General features: G+C 35.8%; 2 protein-coding genes across 3 annotated transcripts; both read left to right on the forward strand.

Moving 5' to 3' along the window:
* The first annotated feature begins 347 nt into the window (after window positions 1-347).
* LOC132644974 (mannosyl-oligosaccharide 1,2-alpha-mannosidase MNS1-like) lies at window positions 348-11900 on the forward strand. 2 transcript variants are annotated; one of them, XM_060361676.1, is made up of 14 exons: window positions 348-734; window positions 2015-2062; window positions 2743-2937; window positions 5359-5471; window positions 6115-6180; window positions 6301-6472; window positions 7198-7287; window positions 7438-7562; window positions 7706-7771; window positions 8784-8892; window positions 8984-9082; window positions 9599-9679; window positions 9775-9945; window positions 11399-11900. In XM_060361676.1, exons 1-14 carry the CDS (start codon window positions 582-584, stop codon window positions 11657-11659), a joined length of 1749 nt encoding a protein of 582 aa, XP_060217659.1. In that variant the 5' UTR covers window positions 348-581; the 3' UTR covers window positions 11660-11900. The 2 variants fall into 2 exon arrangements, with proteins under 2 accessions (XP_060217659.1, XP_060217668.1); XM_060361685.1 differs by lacking the exon at window positions 348-734 and adding an exon at window positions 869-1375.
* An 835-nt stretch (window positions 11901-12735) lies between these two features.
* Window positions 12736-22693, forward strand: LOC132644987 (metal tolerance protein C4). The gene is made up of 13 exons (XM_060361692.1): window positions 12736-13308; window positions 13733-13787; window positions 15953-16085; window positions 16183-16238; window positions 16579-16693; window positions 16785-16842; window positions 16955-17073; window positions 17150-17269; window positions 19408-19509; window positions 19583-19655; window positions 19734-19801; window positions 21751-21811; window positions 21886-22693. The coding sequence occupies exons 1-13, from the start codon at window positions 13017-13019 to the stop codon at window positions 21996-21998; spliced, it is 1365 nt and encodes a 454-aa protein (XP_060217675.1). The 5' UTR covers window positions 12736-13016; the 3' UTR covers window positions 21999-22693.
* The last annotated feature ends 1258 nt before the right edge of the window (window positions 22694-23951 follow it).

Raw genomic sequence — 23951 nt, forward strand, 5'->3', positions numbered from 1 at the left:
GCTTATTGTTTCATATATAATTATCTACTCTAAGAGCAGAAACAAAATCTAAATAGTTCTTAGCAGGGGATATGTTTGGCTACATATACTCTCTCCGTCTCAAAATATTTGTCACATTTTCATTTGCACGCCCTTAAAAAAGTATTTATAAAAGTAATACTATTTTATCCTCTTAACATAGTTTATGTAATCACACCTCAATAAATATCTACTTCACCAATGATTTAATGATGAGAACCTTTTAAATATTGCTAATTAATACAAGCATAAAATGACAAAAAATTACAAATATTTCGAGACAAAGGGAGTATCAATTTAGCACCAACTAACGAAAAAAAAAAGGAATTAGTACAGTACAGTTCCTTCTTAGGCCCTAACGGCTATTGGTCTTTACTGTTTCTCGTTTTAACTACTACTAATTAGTATTTAATTTTTCATTATCCCTTCTTAAAAGGAATTCTCCACCATTTGTCTAACTCACCAATCTTGATCTTGATCAATTTTCAGTTTCTTTAATTCATCTATTTTACTTGATTTCTTTGATTAAACAAAAACGATATAGAGTAAGCATAGGTTCCCCAATGGGGAGGAGTAGATCATCGGCAAGTAGGTGGAGATACATCAATCCATCTTACTATTTAAAACGACCAAAACGTCTTGCATTGCTTTTCATCGTTATCATATTGGCTACTTTCTTCTTTTGGGATCGACAAACTGTACTCCGTGATCACCAGGTGCCTACTTCATTGTTACTTTATTCGTCTATCCTCTTTTCTTGATAACATCAACAACATAATACTCAAGACAATGTGGGGTCTGGGGAAAGGTAGAGTGTTACGCAGACCTTACCCCTACCTCGAGGAGTTTTTGATTTTCTTGATAGTAAAATTGATGTATCATCATTAACTCGTTATTTGATAGTTTCAGTTTTAATTTTGAGATTTTCTTGCTTTTTTACAGCAATAGTATTGTCTATATTTCCCTGGAGAATCTATGTTGTATCTGACTATTTGTATTAGTACTAGTCGTCATTAATTTGATAGTCATAATTTGGAAGATTCAAGGTTGTTTAACTTCTTAATGGAATTATCATCTGTACTTTTGTCATTGGTCATTCGTAGAATGAATTGAAGTAGACCTTATGAAATACTTTAGGCGAGCACCTTTTCCAATCAAGTAGGTACTGAGAATCTATCTAGGTATCTGACGTACATTGTACTTGTATATTTTATCTGTATTTAGTATGAGTCCTCGTTGATTTGATAGTCTATATTTTGGAAATTCAAGATAGTTCAACTTCTTATTGGAATTATCATCTGTACTTTTATAGTAGTGATGTAGACCTTATGAGGCGAGCATCTTCTCCAATCAAATGGTAATCATCAACGCCAACACTGAGAATCTATGTGTTCCTGATGAAAGAATTGAGAGGCCTCCATCTGACGTACCTTAGACTTGTATGTTGTATCTGTATTAGTAGGAGTTCACATTGATTTGATAGTCCATATTTGGGAAGATTCAAGGATTTATCATCTGTACATTTGTCCTAAGTCATTCATAGAATGAACTGAAGGAGACCTTACGAAATACTTTAGCAAGCCCCTTCTCCAATTGAATTGTGCGTCAATGGCTCTCGGGAATTTCTCTGTTATAAAAAGAACATGTTAATTGAGTTCTTCCGTCTTGCATGTGATCATCAATTAGTTTTCAAATGAAACTAAGTAAAAGGCAATACTCTAATGCATTCTGTTTATTGGTTATCGGTGCCTGTGAAAGTCTGGTTTTTTAGCTAGTAGTAGCAAAGTACTAGCAGCAAAGTTCTAGTAACGTTTGATTCTTAATGCCTTTCAATTTATATAGAATTTTCTTCTACTTTGTCCTGTGATGTGGAAGTTTATTGACGTATATACTTCATAAGAAAGCTAGTGGTTCTTAATGCAGTTATGATTTGGAAATTTTAAAGTTTTAAATTCAGTTTGTCCTGCAATTTTTCTATGAATTTGTGATTTTGCAGGAAGAGATCTCTAAGTTGAATGAAGAAGTGATACAGTTGCAAGAGATGGTAAGCAGTTTCTGCACTTCTTTTCAAAGTCTGTACTGGTATGTTTAATTTTCAACTTTTCTATAAATCTTGGCTTGTGGGGAAATCTTTATGCTAAGACTTCTTATAATTTTGCTGGTACATAGCGATTTCTCCTCCATCCAACTGAATGAAAAAGATTGTTTCACTATTTATAATGGAAAACCTGATATAAGTTGTCAACTCTTGCAATTAGGTTCAACCGTCTTTTTATCTTGTATGAAAATACTTGTGCCTATTAGGGTCCAATAGGAAGGAACTCATTGGGGGAGAGGTAGTTGGGGACAGAAACAACGAAGATAGAGGTGGTGTGGGTAATCATATTGCTTCATTAAAAAAAGAAAAGATAGTGGTGGTGTGGGCAATAGGTTTGGCAACAGTGATGGTGGATGTGGTAGAGGGCGGGTGGAAGGAATAGATGGGCGGTCCATCTGTGTTCTGGCAGGTGTATGCTGTCGCGACCAATGTTATTTTTAGGGCTTGGTAGGTCTTTGTCGGAAAAGAGAATATGAACATCTCTTGTTTTGCAAAGTCATCTGGTTTTCTATTGTTTGTTGTTATTGCTTTCAAAACTCATAGGGTATCAAATATTTCGCTCTGTTTTCTTCATCATGATTTAATTGCTGGCTTTGTTTCCATCAATGATCTTGCTGCCATTGTAGCTGGAAGAGTTGAAGAATGGTCGAAGTGTATCAGGTGAAAAGATGAATTTTAGTCGCAGTGGTGGTGATGGGGGCAAGAAAATGGATTTCGCAGATGATCCCATTGATGCTCAACGAAGAGAAAAAGTGAAAGATGCTATGCGTCATGCCTGGAGTTCATATGAAAAATATGCATGGGGCCACGATGAACTTCAGGTCAGGTTGTTGCTCCTATAAGTTTTCTTTGTACAAAGATTTCCCTGTTCCATTGTATTTAGTCATTTAACAGTCATATCTTTGGTGGAGGCATCTCAGTAGGGCGTTTAAATGGTTTACCTGTTGATTGATGTTCTTCTATTTTCTTTCTCTACTTTTTAAAGTTTCGAGTGATAGCGAACAATTTCTATGCTTTACCTTAAGCTGACCATTTAAACTGAAAGTCTTCATATTTTCTCATCCTTTAATATTTCATCAGAAGATGTTGGATCAAGCTTTTCTTTCTTTTTTGCTTCATTCCAATCATAGAACAATTTAGGTCCTGAAATGTATTTCATCCTTTTTGGTGTATGTTCTTTTGATCAAAGATTTTTTTTTTTTTTGGTGTATGTTTTAGGTTTTATTTGGCTACAAGTTGAGGACTAAGCTATACCTACCTGGATAAGGTCTTTTTATTTGAACTAAGTTATATCTTGTACTCAAGATTACTGATAAAAATATATTTGTTCTCAAGCGTTTCTAAAATGCGTTAAAAAAGGAGTTACCTCAAAATTTAAATATGTAAAAAGTGAAGTCTCAAATATGAATAATATCTTGTACTCAAGATTACTGGTTAAAAAAGGTTTTGTACTCGAGGGTTTCTAAAATGCGTTGAAAAAGGAGTTACCTAAAAATTGAAGTATGTAAAAAGTAAAGTCTCAGTTATTTATTACTCCCATTTTACAATTTTTCTCCAAATACTCTCACTTGACATGAATGGTGAGATTGGTCATTCCAAAGTGACTACCTCTTTAGCTAGAAATCTCGTCTTTCTTTACTTTAAGTTTGTCTTTTTGCGATTGATCTAACGGAAAATTCTCTGAGTTGCTTTGCACTTTATAATAACTCATTTACCCCTATGTCCACTCTTTGAGTAAACATGAAGTAACATATCATTGTTTCTCATCTCAAGAATCCTTTCATGTCGAAGTATGGTTTTGGAACACTAGGAGTTATCTTGATGGGGGAAGATTATTCATACAGTTAGATTCTCGAGAAGTTCATCGAAAATTTTGAGTATCCTGGTAATGAAGATAACACTATGATCCTGTAAGCTCTTTCTATGTTCAAGCTTTGAGGGAGCAGCATTTGGTGCAATCAAAAGTGAACTTCAATCCTCTGCATTTAACTTCTCTGTGAAATATTGAACAATCATTTATGGAGAAAGGAAATGAGCACTGCAATAATTATATTGTTTTTTTTTATAAGGCACAATAGTTATATTGTTGCACACGACATTTCTTGTCGTTCTTAAAAAGGTTGTCTGTGAGGGAGGAGTATTCGGTTAAAGCTTTGAGGGAGTTTCATATGGTGCAATTAAAAGTGAAAACTTCAATCTTCTGCATTTGCAATAGCTTCTCTGTGAAATATTAAACAGTTCATTTATGGAGAATCATTTGGTTAAAGCTTTGAGGGAGGATCATATTGTGCAATCAAAAGTGAAAACTTCAATCTTCTGCATTTGTAACAACTTCTATGTGAAATATTAAACATATCATTTACGGAGAAAGTATGCACTGCAAGAAGTACTTTGTTTCACAAGATATTTCTTGTTCTTCTTAAACGGCCTCTGTGAGGTAAAATCTTTGGGGGAGGCTCATATGGTGCAATTAAAAGTGAAAACTTCAATCTTCTGCATTTGTGATAACTTCTCTAACAGTTCATTTATGGAGAATCATTTGGTTAGAGCTTTGAGGGAGGATCATATTGTGCAATCAAAAGTGAAAACTTCAATCTTCTGCATTTGTAACAACTTCTATGTGAATTATTAAACAATCATTTACGGGGAAACTATGCACTGCAATAAGTACTTTGTTTCACAAGATATTTCTTGTTCTTCTTAAACGGCCTCTGTGAGGTAAAATCTTGGGGCAGTTTGTTTATGATTAGGGTATCTCTGCCTCCGAGTAATATAGATTTATGTTGAACAGTTCCTATTCTTGATGGAATCGCTAGCTTCATATACAATTTTGTTCGACTCTCTGCTAACCTTTTTCTTTGTCTTCATTTGACTGAACATTTGATTTAAGAACAAATTCACCCTGAAGCTCATACCGGTTTGCTTTCCAAAAATTCCTGAAGTACCCTATAGGCGGACTTAGACGGTCAAATTTACTAAGAGACAGGATCTATGCGGAATTAATTCTCTTTGACTTTTGATGGTGATATAATATTTTATGAGAATCAGAAAGGAAGTGAAAATCTGGCAGACAGTTCCTTTTTTTATTTGTTGTTCAATATTTAATCTAAGAGGCTGCTGAATTTGCCTTGATACTTTTCTATCTACTTCTGCTACGTTCTTGTGGTTCTTTAGATATTAATCCTCTGTTTGACAAGTGCCTGCAACCATTTGATTGTCGTGCTAAACTTTTGCAATGCCAGCCACAAACAAAGAATGGTGTTGACAGTTTTGGTGGTCTTGGTGCAACATTAATTGATTCTCTTGACACACTATATATCATGGGCTTGGATGAGCAGTTTCGGAGAGCTAGAGAGTGAGTTATTATTTTCTTGCTTCTAAAAGCCTCGAGTTTATCTTTCTTATCCTAGATTGAAGCTTTATTTATGTGAATAACAGCTTTGTGTATGTGGACATCCCATCTTCTACTTTATCTTATTTGGCGCTGATCCTCCTCTGCACACAATAACGATGGCTGTGCTTGGCAATATTACTCATGGTCTCAGTTTTGTCCTAAAGAAGAAAATGAGTTGCTAAAATTTTATTTAAACATGAATACGAATCACCAGAATCAAGTAATGATGTATGCGATAAAGCTAAAATGCATCTTGAGTTAGTAATAACTTTTATACTACTTGTCATCTCTCCGATTAAAGTATGCAGTTATCCCAACCTGCCTCCTGCCCAACACCCAATTTCCCCAAAGTCCTCACTCAGAGAGAGACTGCTTAGAGTTCTGTGTTTCCTTGGATTATGGATTTTATGTGTGGCATCTCGACTTCCCAAAATCATTGAAGTGTCAGTTTCATATCCCTTTTACTTTTGGGTTTTAGGGTTTATGTATTACATTCTTTTATCTATGAAACAATATTGCCAAGTGGAAGACATTTGGAACTTTCCATATTTTTGTGCTTCATGTAAGAGTTTATTGCTTGTGGCTAACAAGGACCTGATGGCAGGTGGGTTGCAAACTCCCTGGATTTCAACAAGAATTATGACGCCAGTGTTTTTGAGACTACCATAAGGTTGCTTTATAAGGTTTAATATGCTTTCATAATGAATTTGCTTAGATTCCTGACATCTATCAGCTTAGATGTTATATTTCTATGTCTTCACTGATGAAATTCTATGTAATTCAATAACAGAGTTGTTGGTGGACTGCTTAGTGCGTATGACCTCTCTGGTGATAAGCTTTTCCTAGATAAGGCTAAAGATATTGCTGACAGACTGTTGCCTGCATGGAATACGCCCACTGGCATCCCTTACAACATTATCAATTTGTTACATGGGAATCCACATAATCATCGGTGGACTGCGGTAATTCTGAACTCTACCAAATTCAAGTTTATTCTCTGTCTAGTATAAGTGTATACTCAAATATCTCATGCTGGAGTTATTCTAATTTTTTTTTTTTTGACAAGTCATTTGATGCTTTATCCTGCACCCAGCACCTATCTTCCATGAAGAGCATGGATGGGATCCTAGCTTGGGAGAAGAGTATCCAAAAGGGAACTGCGCGAACGAAGAATCGTGCGTTACCTTGAGAAATGCTCTAATTTTCTTAAAATATACTTAAAGGGTCTTGTGATCCACCCCTTGTTTTTCTCCCAACTGACTCCAGGTTGCAGGAGAAACATGTCCTCTGCAACTTAGCAAGTTGCAGTTCTCTAAGAAACTGTCCCATATATTTTCGACTTGTTTATGCAGCCTTCCATCTTTTAACGATGTCCTTTTGCTGAAATTTCTCCAGTGTGAATCCAACTCTTTTCTTCTTAAGTGCTGTTTATTTCCTTTCTTTGGGGGATATTGGGAAGCTGCAGGGTGAGGATGTTGTGCAGCCACTGGGAGAAATAGTTTTTTAACTTCTTTATTTTTTCCTTTTAAACACTTGGACAGAGTCCTCTTTGCATACCAATGACTATTTTTTGAAATCAGGCTCATGGCATGTAATATATAATTTGCAATGCACGAACACATATACATAATGATATATCTGGAGTTTAGCGTACAATTGCTGAAACTATTGTGCTCCCTGTTCTCAGGGTCATAGTATCCTGGCAGATTCTGCCTCTGAGCAGCTTGAATTTATTGCTCTTTCGCAAAGGACAGGAGACTTAAAGTATCAACAAAAGGTATTCCCCAATAGAAGTTCTCAAAATATACTCCTGATAGCTATTAAATAAAACTAAAATATAAAATGGGCATGACAGAAAATTGATTAAGCTACACATACTTGAACCAATGTTCTGCTAGTGACCGAATGGCATATGTTCCTATTCCAGGTGGAGAATGTTATCTTAGAAATCAGTAGAACTTTCCCAAATGATGGTTTGCTGCCAATACACATTAGTCCAGAGGGAGAGACAGTTGTATACTCCACTATAACGTTTGGGGCCATGGGGGACAGGTGAATGACCTTTGATTATCTTTCCATATTACTTATCTGATAATCTGAACTGGGAATGGACTGGTATCACATATCCCTCTGTTAACTGGCATTTAGTTTTCCTTGGTTTCTTTTGTACATTATAGTAAAATATGTTGTTTCAGCTTTTATGAATATTTACTCAAGGTCTGGATACAAGGAAACAGAACAGCTGCTGTGGGACACTACAGGTAAGAAGCTTAAGTTTAAATTTTTCTTTATTTTTCCGCTGATATTATGTATAAACTAAGGCTAGGATACTTAAGTCTTTTGTCGTGCATCATAGCCTAACAAATAGAAATGTTATTCAAATGTTTACATATATAGAACAAGATGTCCAAGCAAGAAAGACATGAATTAAACAGAACATGAAAAGAAAAAAACACTATATAGGAGTAACAATGACAACTTGCTGAAGAGTTGATGTAATCTTAATACAAAAAAACAGACCTGAATGATTAGAGCTATCTATTACCATTCGATATACGTATAAATATCAGAGTAAGAGTGATTAACTTTACTGCTAAGTAACTGTTCTGCTATTTTTCATCAAAACGTTTACTGCTATTTTTAATATCATTCTGATAAATGCATAATCTCAAAACTGAGCTGCTTGAGGAGCATTAATGAAGGCATCCTTATGTACTCCATCAGTTTTTCCTAAAAGTGCTAAACTTATAATCTTGCTTAACATGTAAATAGAGTACTCTCTTGGTGTTGCACTTTTGTACTCCTGTTATATCTTTCAAGCATCACTTTGACATAGCTCTAAAAATTCAGACACAGCAATCCTAAGTTTCAAACAGTTTTGTTTTCTTATCTTCCTTGCTGGTCAAACTAGACTAGCCAAAACTACTAAATTTAGAGTAGGATGTCCTTATGGCTATTATATTGATTAGCAGTTGTAAGCTGTTTTGCTGAAACTAATTTGAAGAGCAAAGAACTGGGGTTTCCTTTGAGAAAGCAAAGCTAGCTCCGTATGCTTTACTGATCTGAAGTGGAGGAAAATGAAATTGGTTATTGTTTGAAAGAATGTGTTTTAATTGCTTAGTTAGAACCAAAAGGATCAGAAATGTGGACCAAGTCAAAGTATATCAATGCATATATCTTTCCCGAAATTTTAAATGTGAAGGATGTTCTTTTACAAATTTTTGCAATCTCGAGCATATTAAATACAATTCTTCTCTTTAATTTTCCGAACAGAAAAATGTGGGAGACATCAATGAAAGGTCTTTTAAGCTTGGTGCGAAGGACTTCCCCATCATCTTTTGCTTATATTTGTGAGAAGGTTGGAGATTCTTTAGAAGACAAGGTGATGTATAGGGTTCAAATGGGTAGAAGGGAGTTCTGGTCATGTGTGTTATTCTAAATCATATTAATACCCTTTTTTGAATTCTATACAGATGGATGAACTTGCATGCTTTGCTCCAGGAATGTTAGCTTTAGGTTCGTCTGGTTATGGTCCTGACGAGTCTCAGAAGTTCTTATCGCTGGCAGAAGAGGTACTTTGAACTCTTAGAGCACCAAACTATGGTCTGACTTAAGTTCCTCATCAAAAAAAAAAAATGTGGTCTGACTTAAGTTCTTATCTGACCATCGGTCTCTCATGAAGTTTCGCATGAGGTTGTTTAGATTACATTGGACATTATTCTGCCTACTTTGGTTTTCTTTTGTTTATTTGGTGGCGCTAGAAGGTAAAGCATAAAATAACCTATGCCATATTCAAGATTCAGATTCTTTCCAGCCGCCTTTATGAATCCTAAGTTGGGCAGAGGCACATTTTGAATGTTTACCTGGTGTCATTAAACTAAGCATTTTCATTCAGCTCCTGTATGTCCTGACTTAACAATGCAACCTTCTAGCTTTCTGTTACAGATAAATTAGTGCCTTGGAAAGAAGGCACAGAGGCTCTGTAGTGGGCTTAATCTATCATATAGTGACTACTTCCACTGTTGCTCATTAGTAACAGAAAGCTTGAATATTGCTATTTCACTGCATCTATTGACCTCTTCTTGCAGCTTGCTTGGACTTGCTATAACTTCTACCAGTCAACACCTACAAAATTGGCAGGAGAAAACTATTTCTTTTATGATGGCCAGGTCGATTACTTAGTTTATTGGTACATATTTTTCATCGCTGTTTGCTTATGCTGATAAAGTATTTGTGGTTGTTTTTCCTCTTTAATGCTTTTCAGGATATGACTGTGGGCACATCGTGGAACATACTAAGGCCAGAAACAGTCGAATCTCTGTTCTACCTCTGGCGTTTGACTGGAAACAAGACATACCAAGAGTGGGGTTGGAACATATTTCAAGCATTTGAAAAGAACTCGAGAATAGAATCTGGATATGTTGGACTTAAAGATGTAAGTACAAATTCAGACTCTTTTAACTATAATTGATGATGTTTGTTCAGATTGATTCATCTCTTCAGATGATCTCTATTAGTGGGATATATGCCTTTTCTTTTTTTGGAGAACCGAGAAATCCCTGAGGACCAATGGTGCACGATCAAAAAACTCGTTGGGTAATAGGTCCACCACTCTACTGGATATATGCCTTCCTTATTATCTGCCTTTCAATGTCTTCAGCATTGTACTTTTTGTTCTCCTTTTTGAGCGTTTGCAATTCTTAATGAAGACAGTGTGTTTTAGTGTCATTGTTAGGAGGCTGTGTCTTCTGAACACACATCTTCCTAACAATAGAATTATGGTCCTATTACCCTTGAACTATCCCGAAATAGAATTATTTACTTGCTAAGTGTTGATGTGGCAGAGTGTATCTCACTCTCCTTGTTAAAAGTTTATTCTAATTAACAATATTTATACTAAAAGAAATTTTCTACATTATTCTTTTTCTGAGAAAGAAAAGAAAAAAGTAGAAAAATGTATCTTTTTATGGGTTCTTTTCTTTTTTCTTCCCCCCCCCCCCCCCCCCTCTCTTTCTCATCACCTCAGCGCCACCTCACCACCACCATAGCCTGTGACACCATCTCCTCCAGCACCTCTTCCACCACCACCTCCATCATCCACTATTTGCTCCATCACCCCCAAAATCTCCCCCTCCCGCAAACCTCCTCCAGTACCTGCTGCACTATCTTTTCTCTAGATCTTCCCATTGGAACAACCACCATTCAAACTCATTTTTTCAATTCATAAATTTCTTAGATAAAACTCATGAAGAAAAAGAACACATCTTTTTTTCTTTGCATTGGCTCGTAAATGTATGAGTCTATTCTCATTCTTAAAAGAAAAGAAGAAAAAAGAGTATGTAGACTATTCTTTGTTTAATCTTGAGATCAAAGATTGGTTTCTCAAATTTGATATCTTGAAAGCTTCCATCACATATATATGCCAACACTATCAGAGAAACATTGAGCAAAGCACCCTATCTACCTCTGACTTACGTTGCTTCTTCTCATATTTGGCTCAACTTGTTGTGGGGCAGCAGGAGCTTGACGGTCTGTCTTCTTGGAAAACCTTTTCTTTCAGTTATACAGAAAATTGCGGTAGGGAAAGGAAAATAATAAAAAGAAAACACGGGGAAGGCCGAAACATATAAGATCCTCTTTTATCAAGAATGAAATTAAACTATAGGGTGGAATGTAAATTTGATGATATGTGTCAATGACTGTCAGTCATAGGTAGCTCAAGTTTGTGTTTGTTGGTAAATGGATTATTCCTTGATCCATCAGCAACTTCCCCGCATAAGGGAGTTGCTTGTGATATCTTACCAGAATTGCTTTTTCAATAATCAGGACTTGAGATACAATGATATTTTGGACATCCAATTTTAATGTGCTGTCGGCGTTTTTCCCAGGTTAACACGGGTGTGCAAGACAATAAGATGCAGAGCTTTTTTCTCGCGGAGACTCTTAAATATCTCTATCTTCTTTTCTCACCCTCTTCAGTCATTCCCCTGGATGAGTGGGTTTTTAACACAGAAGCTCACCCCATAAAAATTGTGAGCCGGAATGATCGAGCTGTGAGTTCTGGAGCTGGAAGGTCAGTTGGACAGCAAAAATCATATAGGCGGGCGCGGACCAGGAGAGAAGGTCGATTTGGTAATAAGTATAAGTAGGTTCTCACAGGTCCTCATTAGATTAGTTATTGATTCAGTATTATGGGATTGCACTTGTTCAACCAGTCACGGGATTTTATCATTGGAATCATGCTAGTGTTGGTACCTTGACAGAAGAATGTTCCATGTCGGAGAAGTTACGAGTATGTAGCAGTAGCATAGCCATTTTTGGGGATTGACGAGTTTTGTATATCATACCTTTTATTTTCTTCTTAAAATGCAGTAGGTAAATTCATTTCAATTTTCGAAGACAGTGGACCGCCTTATGACACAGATGGCCATGGTTGAAGGCTGCGAGCCTGTCCGGGTAATTGTATCCATTGGATTGGCTTAATATTTGAGATCCTAGAGTTTGTTTATCCTTCACATACCTTTTACATGTATAGTACTTGTTTACACCAAATTAAGCATTTTAATTTTAGTAATTAAAAATTAAAGTAGACGTATTTTTCACTTAATTATGATTAAGTGTTAAATGTGTATATGAAAGATACTTGATTTGATATAATCGTTAGGTTGTGGTAAAGTTTTACCTTTTAAGTGACTCCGTCTTCACATACTCCTACAGTGTCGCGTTAAGTTTCTTTAAGATAGTCTATGTCGGTGAACTTCAAAGGTTGTAAAAGAAAAAATAGAACCAAATTTAAAGGAGATGACAAGTCCGAGTCATAGTTTTTGTTCTCAAACTCGACCTCCTTCGTACAACCCTCGTGTTGTCCTTGAAATCATAATTTGGCTAAAAAGCATCAGGGTTATAGTGACATTTTTAAGAAAAGACCAGTAGACACTGTTTCTCTCATAGTAATCCTTTAGGTCTCAAATTTATGTCGCACAATTTATAAAGAAAGATACTTGAAATATATGATTTAAAACAAACTTTAAATATTTATATAATGAATTATTTTACTAAAGGTAAAATAAAATTTTAAAGTTAAACAATTTTTAATATTTTACCATAATTAACTAATTTATGGTAAAATAATTTCTATATAATTAATTATAGAGTAATTATTTACAAAAGAAGCCAATTTTTTTTTTCTTTTTCTAACCAAATTCTCACATAACAGTGTCTCGAGTCCATTGAAGTCGAGGGCCAACAGCCCAAACACATAAATTAGTTCACAAAATTCGGAGTGAGCCGACGCTTTTAGAGAAGAGAATATGCTCCTTTACCTAAGGAGAATCTGTTGAGGATACTTTCCGATTCTCAACTCTGCAACTCCATTGCAATGAGTTTTAGAGCTCACATTCACTTTAGAACCTCAAAACCCTAAGGCCTAGTGAACTGCCAACCAACTACTTTTCTGGAGTATATTTATATATATATATATAATCCTTGTTTGTTTTCACGCATTAAATGCCTACTCGTCGCGTTCTCTCTGCTCTTCGCTGCTATCGTCATCGTTATCAAGGCTCTTATTCCCTTTCTGCTGCACTCGAGAAATTTGATTTTGATGCTTTTCATTCTTGTTCATCCAAACACGAAGAGGAAACTGAACCTCATTTCAATACTTATCATAAACTTCAACGCAATCCGTGCTCTTCACCGTCTTCATTCGCATTGCGCAGTATATTCTCTGTTAATTCTTCGCCAAATGTAGTATCGTCTTCAATTTCCAGAAATACTAGTCACCTGTTCCTCAGCCGGGGTGAGTGTTTTTTTTTTAAAATTTTTTATCATGACTCTGATACCGATACACTCTCATAGAGTTCACTATGTGTAGTGTAGCATTATGTTTTATAATGCCAATTCCTGAGCAATATATTAGTCCTATATACTCAAATCGAGTTGATTATGTGTAGTGTTAGCATTGTGTTTTATAATACAAATTCCGGAGCAAAATATTTGTCCTATGCTCAAATCGAGTTCACTATGTGTAGTGTTAGCATTGTGTTTTATAATACAAATTCCGGAGCAAAATATTAGTCCTATATTTAAATTGAGTTGACTATGTGTAGTGTTAGCATTGTGTTTTATAATACAAATTCCGGAGCAAAATATTAGTCCTATATTTAAATTGAGTTGACTATGTGTAGTGTTAGCATTATGTTTTACCAAAATGCTCTTTGCAGGTTTGCTTACCAGAGCAAAGAAGATAAAGACGATAGAGGTGGTGGATGATCATGGGTAATGTGTGTTGTTCTCCTCATATATGACGCTCCTTTTGTTTTATGTTGAGGCTTAATTGCGTAGATAGCCTTACTGTTTCTTACAATCTGAAAATTTAAACTTATTTGTGCTGTTAGGTGCATAATTCATCCCTCATATATGTCTGGTGAGTTGTTTCTGATCCTTTTCCAGTTCTGCTAGTCTTTCATTAGACCAACCCGGGGGGTGTTGGCCGGGGGGGGGGGGGGGGGTCTAGAGCATATCGGGTATCGGGTTCAGCCTAGTAGTTTTGGTCCAAAACCTGTATTTGTTTAAGAAATTCATTGAATATGTACAAATTATTAATTTAGAACCCAAGAACTTAAAAGAACTAGAATCCCAAACTCATAAGCTTCAAATCCTGGCTCCTTCCCCAGGTTCAACCAATGATGATGGTTCTTTTGCACTTTTTGCTTACATATCTTAAAAGGACTTATGTATATGTAACTTGAGACCCTAGAGGGGGGTGATAATTTGAAGCTACATTTGCCACCAATACCACCCTTTTTCCTTCTTCTTTCTTGTTCGTCTTTCTATTTCTATTTCCCTTCCCAAAGGGCAACGGGAAAGGTAAGTTTCTAACTTTATCCCTATTAATTCAGAATGTGGTCTTTTTGGCTCGGTTTTGAAGTTCAATAGATAAAAGAAGAATTGTCGCTAGTTTGGAGTACTACATGCATGACTAAACATGAACATGTAGAAACATTAAAAGAAAAATAACCAGGGAAACATTAAGGATATCTTGTATAATAGCTAAGTTTTCTAAAATTAATTTGAAAAAGTTTTTAACTTTACCCAAATTTCGTGACAAGAATGAGTTCTCTTTGGCCAAATTTCGGGATATCTGTGACAAGAATGAGTTCTCTTTGGCCAAATTTCGGGCTCATGTGGCCAATAGGACAATAAATGATACAAGCATGTAAACTTACGTCCCCAAGGGGATAGTCTAAACATCATCATTTTAGAAGAAATGTTGATATGCACAATTAGACGAAGATGAGTTATCAGTGTCACATTACATTAACAGAACATTTGGTTACATTGTATATTTTGGCATGCATAAGATAAGATTTATGCAATTGATTCTCCTAAAGAATGATTACTTTGGGATTTTGGGTGTAGCCACTATGATAGTATGTTCCACTAGAACTCAATTATCTTGTTGCAAGTAATTTAATCCAGTGTTTTAAAAGGCGGGGGGCGTAAGGTGATGCGTTTTACGTATGCCTCGGCGAGGCGTAAGCCCCATGGGTATTTAATTTTTAGTATTTAATAAAATAATATAATTACAATAAATATTTTTAAATAGGTAAAATTGCATAAAAAAAATTGAAGAAAATTATAAACAAGTGAAAAATATGTATAGATGTGCTCCATCCCCACAAAAAACTAATCAAAACAATCTATTATATGCTGCTTACAAGCACAAGTGACTGTTTGTTACTTATTTTGAGATGGTAGAACAAAATATAAAGAATTGGGAAAGAACATATATTAGGGCATTTAGCAATAAAAAGGTCTTGACTTTTATATTTAATGGTTCAGTTCCTTTTTAAAACATTTGAGTAAGTACAAGTTGACTTTTGAGAATTTGGGCATTATATTAAGGACTTATTTAACAAATTTCGTTTTAATTTGAAAAAAAATTCTGGGCTTACGCCCCAACACACAAAACTCGCCTCACACGCCCAGGCGTACGCCCGAATTGCTGGGCGTACGCCTTTTGAGACTTTTGCCCCCCACCATCGCCTCGGGACGTTTTTGGTGCGCCCCGCCCCAGGGCTCGCCCCGAAAATGCCTTTTAAAACACTGATTTAACCATCATTCAAAGGTGTTGGTGAGGTATGTGATAGTTCCAGAATCAATCAGATGGCATTCAATAACATTACATGGATTTATCCATCTTTGCTTATTGTGGACTCCATTTGGTCGGACATACAAGTGTTTCACATTGTATGGTGGAAAATGACTTCAGTCTCAAAGTTATAAGTAGTTTCTCTAGACTAAAATGTTTACATCAAAACCTTCTCCTGTACAATTGTGGCAGCCTACTGTTGATTAATAAGGCAAAATAATTTTCTTAGCTAAACTATGAATCTCTGTACTGTGTCACCATTTAATTTCTTCTTTTTGTATTCCTATAGCCAGAGAGCAGTCACAACAGCTTTATGGTGCAATTTTCTTGTCTTTTCCCTGAAGTTTGGGGTCTGGTTTGTCAGTTCCAGCCATGTTATGCTGGCTGAAGTTGTGCATTCAGTTGCAGATTTTGCAAATCAGGTATTGCACGTTTTTTAAACTAACATGGCCTGGCATGAGCGAAGTTCCATATTTAATATTTCATTAACCAAACAACTCTTGATTGCTCGCTTTGTAGGCACTTCTTGCTTATGGTTTAAGTAGCTCCAGACGTGCACCAGATGCTATCCACCCGTAAGTCCTAATACCTAGACATTCCAGGCATCATTCCCTTTTCTTATATTTCTATTGTTTTTTAATAGAGCACGCCTAAAATCTTTAGACATAGCAGTATTTGCTTCAATTGCAAAATGAAACTTTTTACCATTGATTTGGTGAATCTGCAGCTGTATCATACCAGATGTTTGTTTTTCAAATATACATGCCTGACCAGAGCTTTAACAACAATAAATCAAACACATTACGATCAAAAGATCTTAATTGCTTTCGTGGAAAAGTTGGTCTTTATCTGGTGACGTGTTTCTGAGGCTTAGAGCCTGATGAACTTGTTCAATTTCTTATTTTATCATTGCAGATATGGCTATTCCAAGGAAAGATTTGTTTGGTCTTTGATATCTGCTGTTGGTATCTTTTGTCTTGGTTCTGGTGCTACTATAGTTAATGGAGTTCAAAATTTGTGGACTTCTGAGGTACTTTAATTGAAATACAGTGATCCATCATGTTGAATACTGTGCTTTCACATCAACAAGAACTGTATTTCTTCTTATGTATTTGTTTCAGCAACCAGAAAATATTGGATATGTAGCGCTGGTGATTGGTGGCTCATTCATTATAGAGAGTATGTATTCTTCTCTAATAAATACAAGTAGCTAGAATGTTCATTCCTTTTATGGTTTTTACCCCGTATCTCATTCTCTACATGTTCTTTCCGGACCTTGGATTTCTTTTAGGTATTTCTCTCGTTGTGGCTATACAAGCTGTCAGAAAAGGAGCTGCCGCGGAAGGAATGACAGTGAGAGATTATATTTGGCGAGGTCATGATCCTACAGCTGTGGCTGTCATGACGGAGGTGACTGACATGATTTCTTGAGCTCCTGCTCATATTCTCTTTGTCAGTGATGTGTAATGTGATGTTCAATTTGTAGGATGGTGCTGCAGTTACAGGCCTAGCCATTGCTGCTGCATCACTGGTTGCTGTAAATGCCACTGGAAATCCAATTTATGATCCCATTGGTTCCATTATAGTGGGCAACCTTCTAGGAATGGTATGTGACGATAAACCTTAAACTTGTGCTGAAATTCAGGCATCGTAATCTATATGTATTTTTCAGTGTGTCTCAGCATAATTCAAAATTTTGAGTTCTAAATTGATCTTTTAATTGAAGCTAGGGATTGTAAATGTATAATCTGTCTGCATTTGCACAAAGTTGAGAATTTGGTGATAACCTGCAGATTGTAGTAAGCGCTCGTAGTTTGATCCTTCCTATTAGTTGTTTTATCATTTATGTACAATATGAGGTTGACACTGAGTGTTCATAGTGTTGTCACGACAAACTTAATAAATTGTAGGGAAAAGGGTCAAAAATACCCCTCTACTTTAAAAAAAGGGCTAAAAATATCCTCCGAACTTATTTTGGGTCAAAAATACCGCTCCCGTCCTTAAAGTTTTCAAATATACCCCTGTCTTGACGGAAATTATCCCCCAAAATAACCCAAAATCATTTTTTAAACCCGCTCCATCATTTAAGAAAGGATTTCGGGTTATTTGGGGGGATAATTTCCGTCAAGACGGGGGTATTTTTGACCCAAAATAAGTTCGGAGGATATTTTTAGCCCTTTTTCCAAAGTAGAGGGGTATTTTTGACCCTTTTCCCTAAATTGTATGTTACCTTACATTAAGTACGAATTATCAAAAAATATACCTGTATATGTTTTTTTATGACCCTGTGCATATATGTTAAATTAGGAATGTGGCTGCATTTTAAGATGTCACAAAAGTGATCACCAACGTTTTGAGTCCATTATAAGAGAGTGAATATTGGCCTCTTAGATCCATGAGATGAGTATTATAAAAATGCAAATGTTAAGATAGATGTGCTATTATACAAGATTAGAAATGATTACATCTGTCAGGAGGTGAAACTGGCATGCTTTGAGAGAAAAAAATGAGAGAAGGTTGCATGAGATGGTTCCATAATGTCCTATGTGGACCTCCAGATGCACCCGTCCATAGGTGTAACACCATTAATTGAAGGTATTAGAAAATGACAACGTAGACCTAAAATTGATCCCCGAAAAAAGGACTAGTTAAACCTCAAATCACATGGAGGGAATGTGTAGAAAGCCTGCAATTTTTCAGAATCCATGTGGACGTGGTAAAGAACATAATACAATTGAAACAAAGTATCCATGTAGGAGAAACCAACCAGTTAGGATTAAAATTTAGTTGTTGGTACACGTAGGTGGGATGTGATGGTGTTTAACCGGAATCCTTTAGCTTGGTTAGATATTGTATGACCACCCAGGGATAAGTTTGATATTAGTGCATCTCCGGTCTTAGAGAAACTCACTTTGTCCTAAAAGACAAAATATTGAGCCCCCGTTTGGCCATAAGAATTATTCACTTTATTCTGGAATTTTTTTTCACTTTTTTCCGGAATCAGCGTTTGGCCATGAGAATTCCGAATACAACTTGAAGTTGTATTCCGGAATACCAAAAACTCAAAAAACTTGTTTTTCAAAAAAATTTCACTTTTTTACTACATTTCACCAAAAACTACAATTTCAAAAAATATGGCCAAACACAACTCCTACTCCAACTCCAAAATTCCAAAAAAAAAAGTGATTTTTTTTTTGATATCTATGGACAAACGGGCCCTGAGTATTAGAATGAGTTTCATTGCATTTGAAAAAAGAAGAATGAAATGGATTTAAAATGTAGCGGGATAGATAGAAATTTTATTACCGAATCAACAAAAAAATGCAGCGGGATAGATATTGATGATTCATATGGCCAATTCTAGCTAGATAGGGATTGAGAGGTGGTTGTGTTCTTAGCTCGCTTATCTTAATTTTAAAGTTAAGACTGGCGTCGAAGTAACTTGGGTTACTGTGAAGTAGTGTATAGGAGATGTTGATTGAGAAAAGTGAAATTTGAAAACTCATCTCATGGAACGCTTTCCAGTGTTAGTGATGCACTTTATTGATCTTGTTGTGATTGGTGCAGAGACTGATGATGACGACTAAACTTGGTTGTCAGTAATAAGTGTCCGATGCCTTTACATTTTCCACCACCTTTTTTTGGAGCGGGAGAGGATAGGGAGCATATTCTTTGCCTGTCATCTCAAACTTAATTTTTGTAAAAGGGGAGGATAATAATGTAATAATGCAATTTGAAATGCAGGTTGCTATATTTCTGATCCAGAGAAATCGTCATGCTTTGATTGGTAGAGCAATTGATGACAAAGACATGGACAGGGTTCTGCAGTTCCTGAGAAATGATCCAGTATGTTGTTTGTGAATCGCTCCTCTGCTAACCTCTTTGCCTAACTAAACCATCCAAACTGTACTTGTTACAGGTTGTTGATTCCATTTATGATTGCAAAAGTGAGGTGATTGGACCTGGTTTCTTTAGGTTTAAGGCTGAGATAGGTGATGGGATCTGGTTCTTCATTACTATTCTTTAGTTTCATTCAGGTACCTCTTCTAATATGTTGTTTTATATGGCAGACTTCAATGGCGTAGTGCTGGTTCAAAATTACCTAGAGAGAGCTGGACGTGAAGAGTGGGCTAAACAGGTTATTAGTTTTCCATGCACACTTCTTAATTATTCCACCACACCATTATTGGGGTTAGGAAGAGAAAATGCATCCCGTTTTTGCATTTTAATAGGTGATAGCATCAATGGGTTGATAGACTCCTTTACCTTTTCTAAAATAGAAGGCATTTAACACTTCTTTACCATGCGCATCTGCGGACATGTATTCGGTGTTACGTTGGCGTTTCTCAAGATGACTCCCATTTGGGAGGATGTAATAAAAGATCAACATAAATTCTTAGAATATAATAATATATAGGATAAGGCCAAATTGAAAATAATGAGAGAGGATGTAATAAAAGATCAACATAAATCTTAGAATATTATTATATATAGGATAAAGCCAAATTGAAAAACAAATGAGGGTACCAGGTGGATCTGATGTGTGTTGTTAAAGATGGTGAGTCATTATATTAATCTATGAAATACAAGCATGTTCACTTTTTTGTATACGCATATACATTAATCTCTCCTTCATGTTTGTGTAAAATTCTTTTGGTTGGCATGGTTGATTTGACTTGCACAGGTTGTTGGTAATTGTAGAACAATTTGAAGTTTTCGAGGCGTTGGTGTAGTGAAAAATAAAATCAGGATTAAAATTTTAACCATTAGATGAGTTTTAAATTTTGAAACTTGCAGAGTTGTTGGATGTTATTATCTAAACTATATGTTGAATTTTTTGGGACATCCTAATATAAAAAGATCAAAATTATTTTGGTAAAAGAAATGGATGAAAAGTGCTTATTTGTATGTATCTGCATCATGTCTTTGTTTGTGCTTCATAGTTCAAGCAATGGTCTCCTGTACCCTCGGCTGATCATCTTTCCTTTTAGTTTTTTTAACTCACATTTGATCAACATCTTCAAGATTCTTTAAAGCCTACTCTCCTATAGGGCGAGTTGTATCCTTTTTTGTAGTCATGTTATTACCAGATAAAAGAGTGCATCGTTTCCTAAATACATGATTTTGGCTCAAATACCTACTTCATTCTGGATGTGTGGTATCTGCTGCAACTCTGCTAAGCTAACCTAGCATGTAACTGATATTACGGATGAATTTTCTTCCATCCATAACAAACTTCTTGGTTTAAGTCGTCTGTTTACATCCAAGAAAGTCTGAACTATTTCATTACACATGTGCAGCATAGAGTTACCATCAAGATCTTTAAACACATACATATATAACAAATAGGGGTCGTTTGGTAGGATAAATTTCTACCTTGTACCAAACATGGTACAAAAATTAGTGCTGGGATATCCCAGCTTATACCTTCTTAACCCACTTATACTGGGATTATTTTATACCATCTAAAACTGGGATTATTTTATACCATCTTTTAGATGGTATAAAATAATCCCCATAGATGGGATAAATTAGTCCCGGGATTATAATCCCAGGATAATTTCGACTATCTACCAAACGACCCCATAGAGTTCCAACCATATGCTCTACAGCTATGTTACTCGGACTCTTAAAAAATGGACACGGGGCGTGTCGGATCCTCCAAAAGTAGTGTATTTTTGAAGGATCCGACACGGGTGCGGCATCATTTTTGGAGAGTCCGAGCAACATAGCTCTACAGGTTTAGCAATTAATTTTGCTGAGGATCTCACTTTTGCATCTGTCCTTGACATGGAAACCTGTTTGCATCATTGATGTAGGACAATTTGTTTCTGCAAGTTTCTTGACCTTACTTTTTTTGCTTATTGTTGAAGTGATCATTTCTTGCTAATACATTCTTGAAGTTCAGTTAGCTCATCTCTATTTGATTTTGCTGGACATTGATGACATGTTTCTTGAATTCATAACTTCAGCTTGAAATTTGAAGACCATAAAAAATATTTCACTTTCTTCTTGACCCTTGGGGTCATGCAGTCTACAAGCATTATTGATGTATAATAGCGAGTTATTTTCTCTTTTCATATTTAGTTTCGGGAGGCTTCAGAGCAGAAGGATGATGCAGAACTACTGAAACTGATGTCATGCTATGGTATGCCTAATTTTGAAGGTATGAATACGAACTGCACTTGTTACTTGCTATGAAACCTTTTTGTTGCTTGCCAGGTGAGGAAGTTGTCACAGCACTAGGGAGTGAAGTTGATCGGCTAGAAAAGGAAATCCAGGAAATAGTTCCAGGCATTAGGCATGTGGACATTGAGGCCCATAACCCAATTTGATCGTCCCCACGAGTATATAACTTAATACTGAGCTATGCAGAATTCGCCCCCACGAGTATATAACTTAATACTGAGCTATGCAGAATTCTTTGGCAAATTATAACAAAATGGGATACACGATTGATGAATTATGGGAACTATCATTTAATTGGATGCTCTCAACGAAGCTTCTCTACACTGACAGCTGCGTAAAACTTGTTTGAAAAAATTGTCATTTCAGCGTAGGGGATAATGATCCTCTGCTCGTTTTTTTTCTTGTGAGTGTACAAAAGCAGTTTCTAATTATTTCCGACGATGATTGTGCAAGTGGAAAGCAACTCAAATGATATATGAAAGGCACCTCGGAGAGATTTGATACCAATTAAGCAGCTTAAAGAATGGTTCCTGCTTTAGTACTCTCAAGCAATATCATGTAATATATGAACATTAGAGAGTCACTAGAAAAGTGATAATTAAAAAAAGAAAACTAGAGCCTTCCAGTGTGGATGGTTAAGATTGTCCATTGATAAGAGTGCAGCGTGTGATGTGTGGGTTAGATGCATGTCACGGGTTTGAACCTTGCTGTAGACAAACATTTTGTATTTAAGTGGGGAAGGGTAAAAGTACAGGCTCATTATTCACTTGTTTCGAACTGCGGTACACTGCTACTTTTGGGATTTCTGGATTGTCAAATTTCTTTTTGATGGTTCAGATCTTCAAGGTTTCCGCTATTTCCTCAAACATAGTGGTCAGTTTATTCCTTCTGCAAACTGCCTACTGGTGCCAATATTTATCGTCAAAGGAGGTAGATATTCATCCAATTTTTTGCTACAGTTCTTTAGCCAACCAATGATTACGTTCATTTTCCAGCAAATAACTTTTTGGCACGTTGTATTTTAATCTTCCGTAATTGCCAAGGTTGCACTCCATTACTTGTCCTTCAAATTGGGATTTTAATTTCACAATTTGAATCTTAACACGCCTCGACTAATATATGATGGTGTGTGTACTACACTTTTTTTTTTGTTTAAAAATCGTGCCACGTGGCACTCCACGTGGATAAATAATTCCATCGTGGCAGAACTAATTGTTAGGTTAAAAGTTAATTTCACGTGGATAATCTGCCCACATTAACAAAAGACATTCTTCCTCATTTTGACAAGAAAATATGACCAATGAAGAAGAGGAAGGGAAACAAAATGAAGGAGAAAATCTGATTAGCTCTTATAGAATAAGAAAATGAACAAGAAATAAATGAGAAAATCTGCACAGGAGAAGAAGAAATGAAAGAAAAATGGTTGAGAAATGATGAAGAAGAAGGGGGAGAGATTAGGGTTTTAAAGAATTAATTGAAAAATAAAAAATAATATGAGTCAGCTCATATATAGCTGTTACATATGCCAAATGGACGAATTTTTTTGAGAAAATTAGGCTTCATGCGCATTTTGGTGTTTGAGGTCAAACATTAAGTCTAATTAGTTTTGAGGTGTGTTTGCTAATTATCTGGTGATAGTTTAGATAGGAAAGTTTTATTTCGGATAGTTCAGGTACAAAACACAAAAAAAATTGATAGTTGAGGTGTGTTTTTAACTCTTATCTCTTCATTTATTTAAAATTCGAAGAATCATTGCATCATGCTTTTCTTTTCGGGAAAAGGGTCAAATATACCCCTCTACTTTAGTTTAATAGTTAAATACACCCTCCATTAGTTAAAGTAGATAAATATACCTTTTCCGTTAGTCAAAGTAGATAAATATACCCCTTCCGTTAAGAAAGTACACAAATATACCCCTCAGTTGACAGAATCCCCAAATCCACCATTAATTATCCGATTTAACTTAAAAAAAACTATTCCTGACTTGTCCCGATCCGCAAATTAAATTCTTTCCACCCAAATATACACACCACCACTACAACCGACCCAACACAACCACCACCACCACCACCAGTAAATTCTTCATAACCATCCTTAAC

This window comes from Lycium barbarum, chromosome 1 (genome assembly GCF_019175385.1).
Source record: "Lycium barbarum isolate Lr01 chromosome 1, ASM1917538v2, whole genome shotgun sequence".
Lineage (NCBI taxonomy): Eukaryota > Viridiplantae > Streptophyta > Magnoliopsida > Solanales > Solanaceae > Lycium > Lycium barbarum.

Coding starts and splice junctions, on each gene's coding strand:
- LOC132644974 (XM_060361676.1), top strand. CDS start 582: ATGGGGAGGAGTAGATCATCGGCAAGTAGGTGGAGATACATCAATCCA. Junction 2,938..5,358: donor GGGGCCACGATGAACTTCAG/GTCAGGTTGTTG, acceptor TTGCAATGCCAG/CCACAAACAAAGAATGGTGT. Junction 6,181..6,300: donor GTTTTTGAGACTACCATAAG/GTTGCTTTATAA, acceptor ATTCAATAACAG/AGTTGTTGGTGGACTGCTTA.
- LOC132644987 (XM_060361692.1), top strand. CDS start 13,017: ATGCCTACTCGTCGCGTTCTCTCTGCTCTTCGCTGCTATCGTCATCGT. Junction 16,843..16,954: donor TGGCTCATTCATTATAGAGA/GTATGTATTCTT, acceptor GATTTCTTTTAG/GTATTTCTCTCGTTGTGGCT. Junction 19,510..19,582: donor AGTTCCTGAGAAATGATCCA/GTATGTTGTTTG, acceptor TACTTGTTACAG/GTTGTTGATTCCATTTATGA.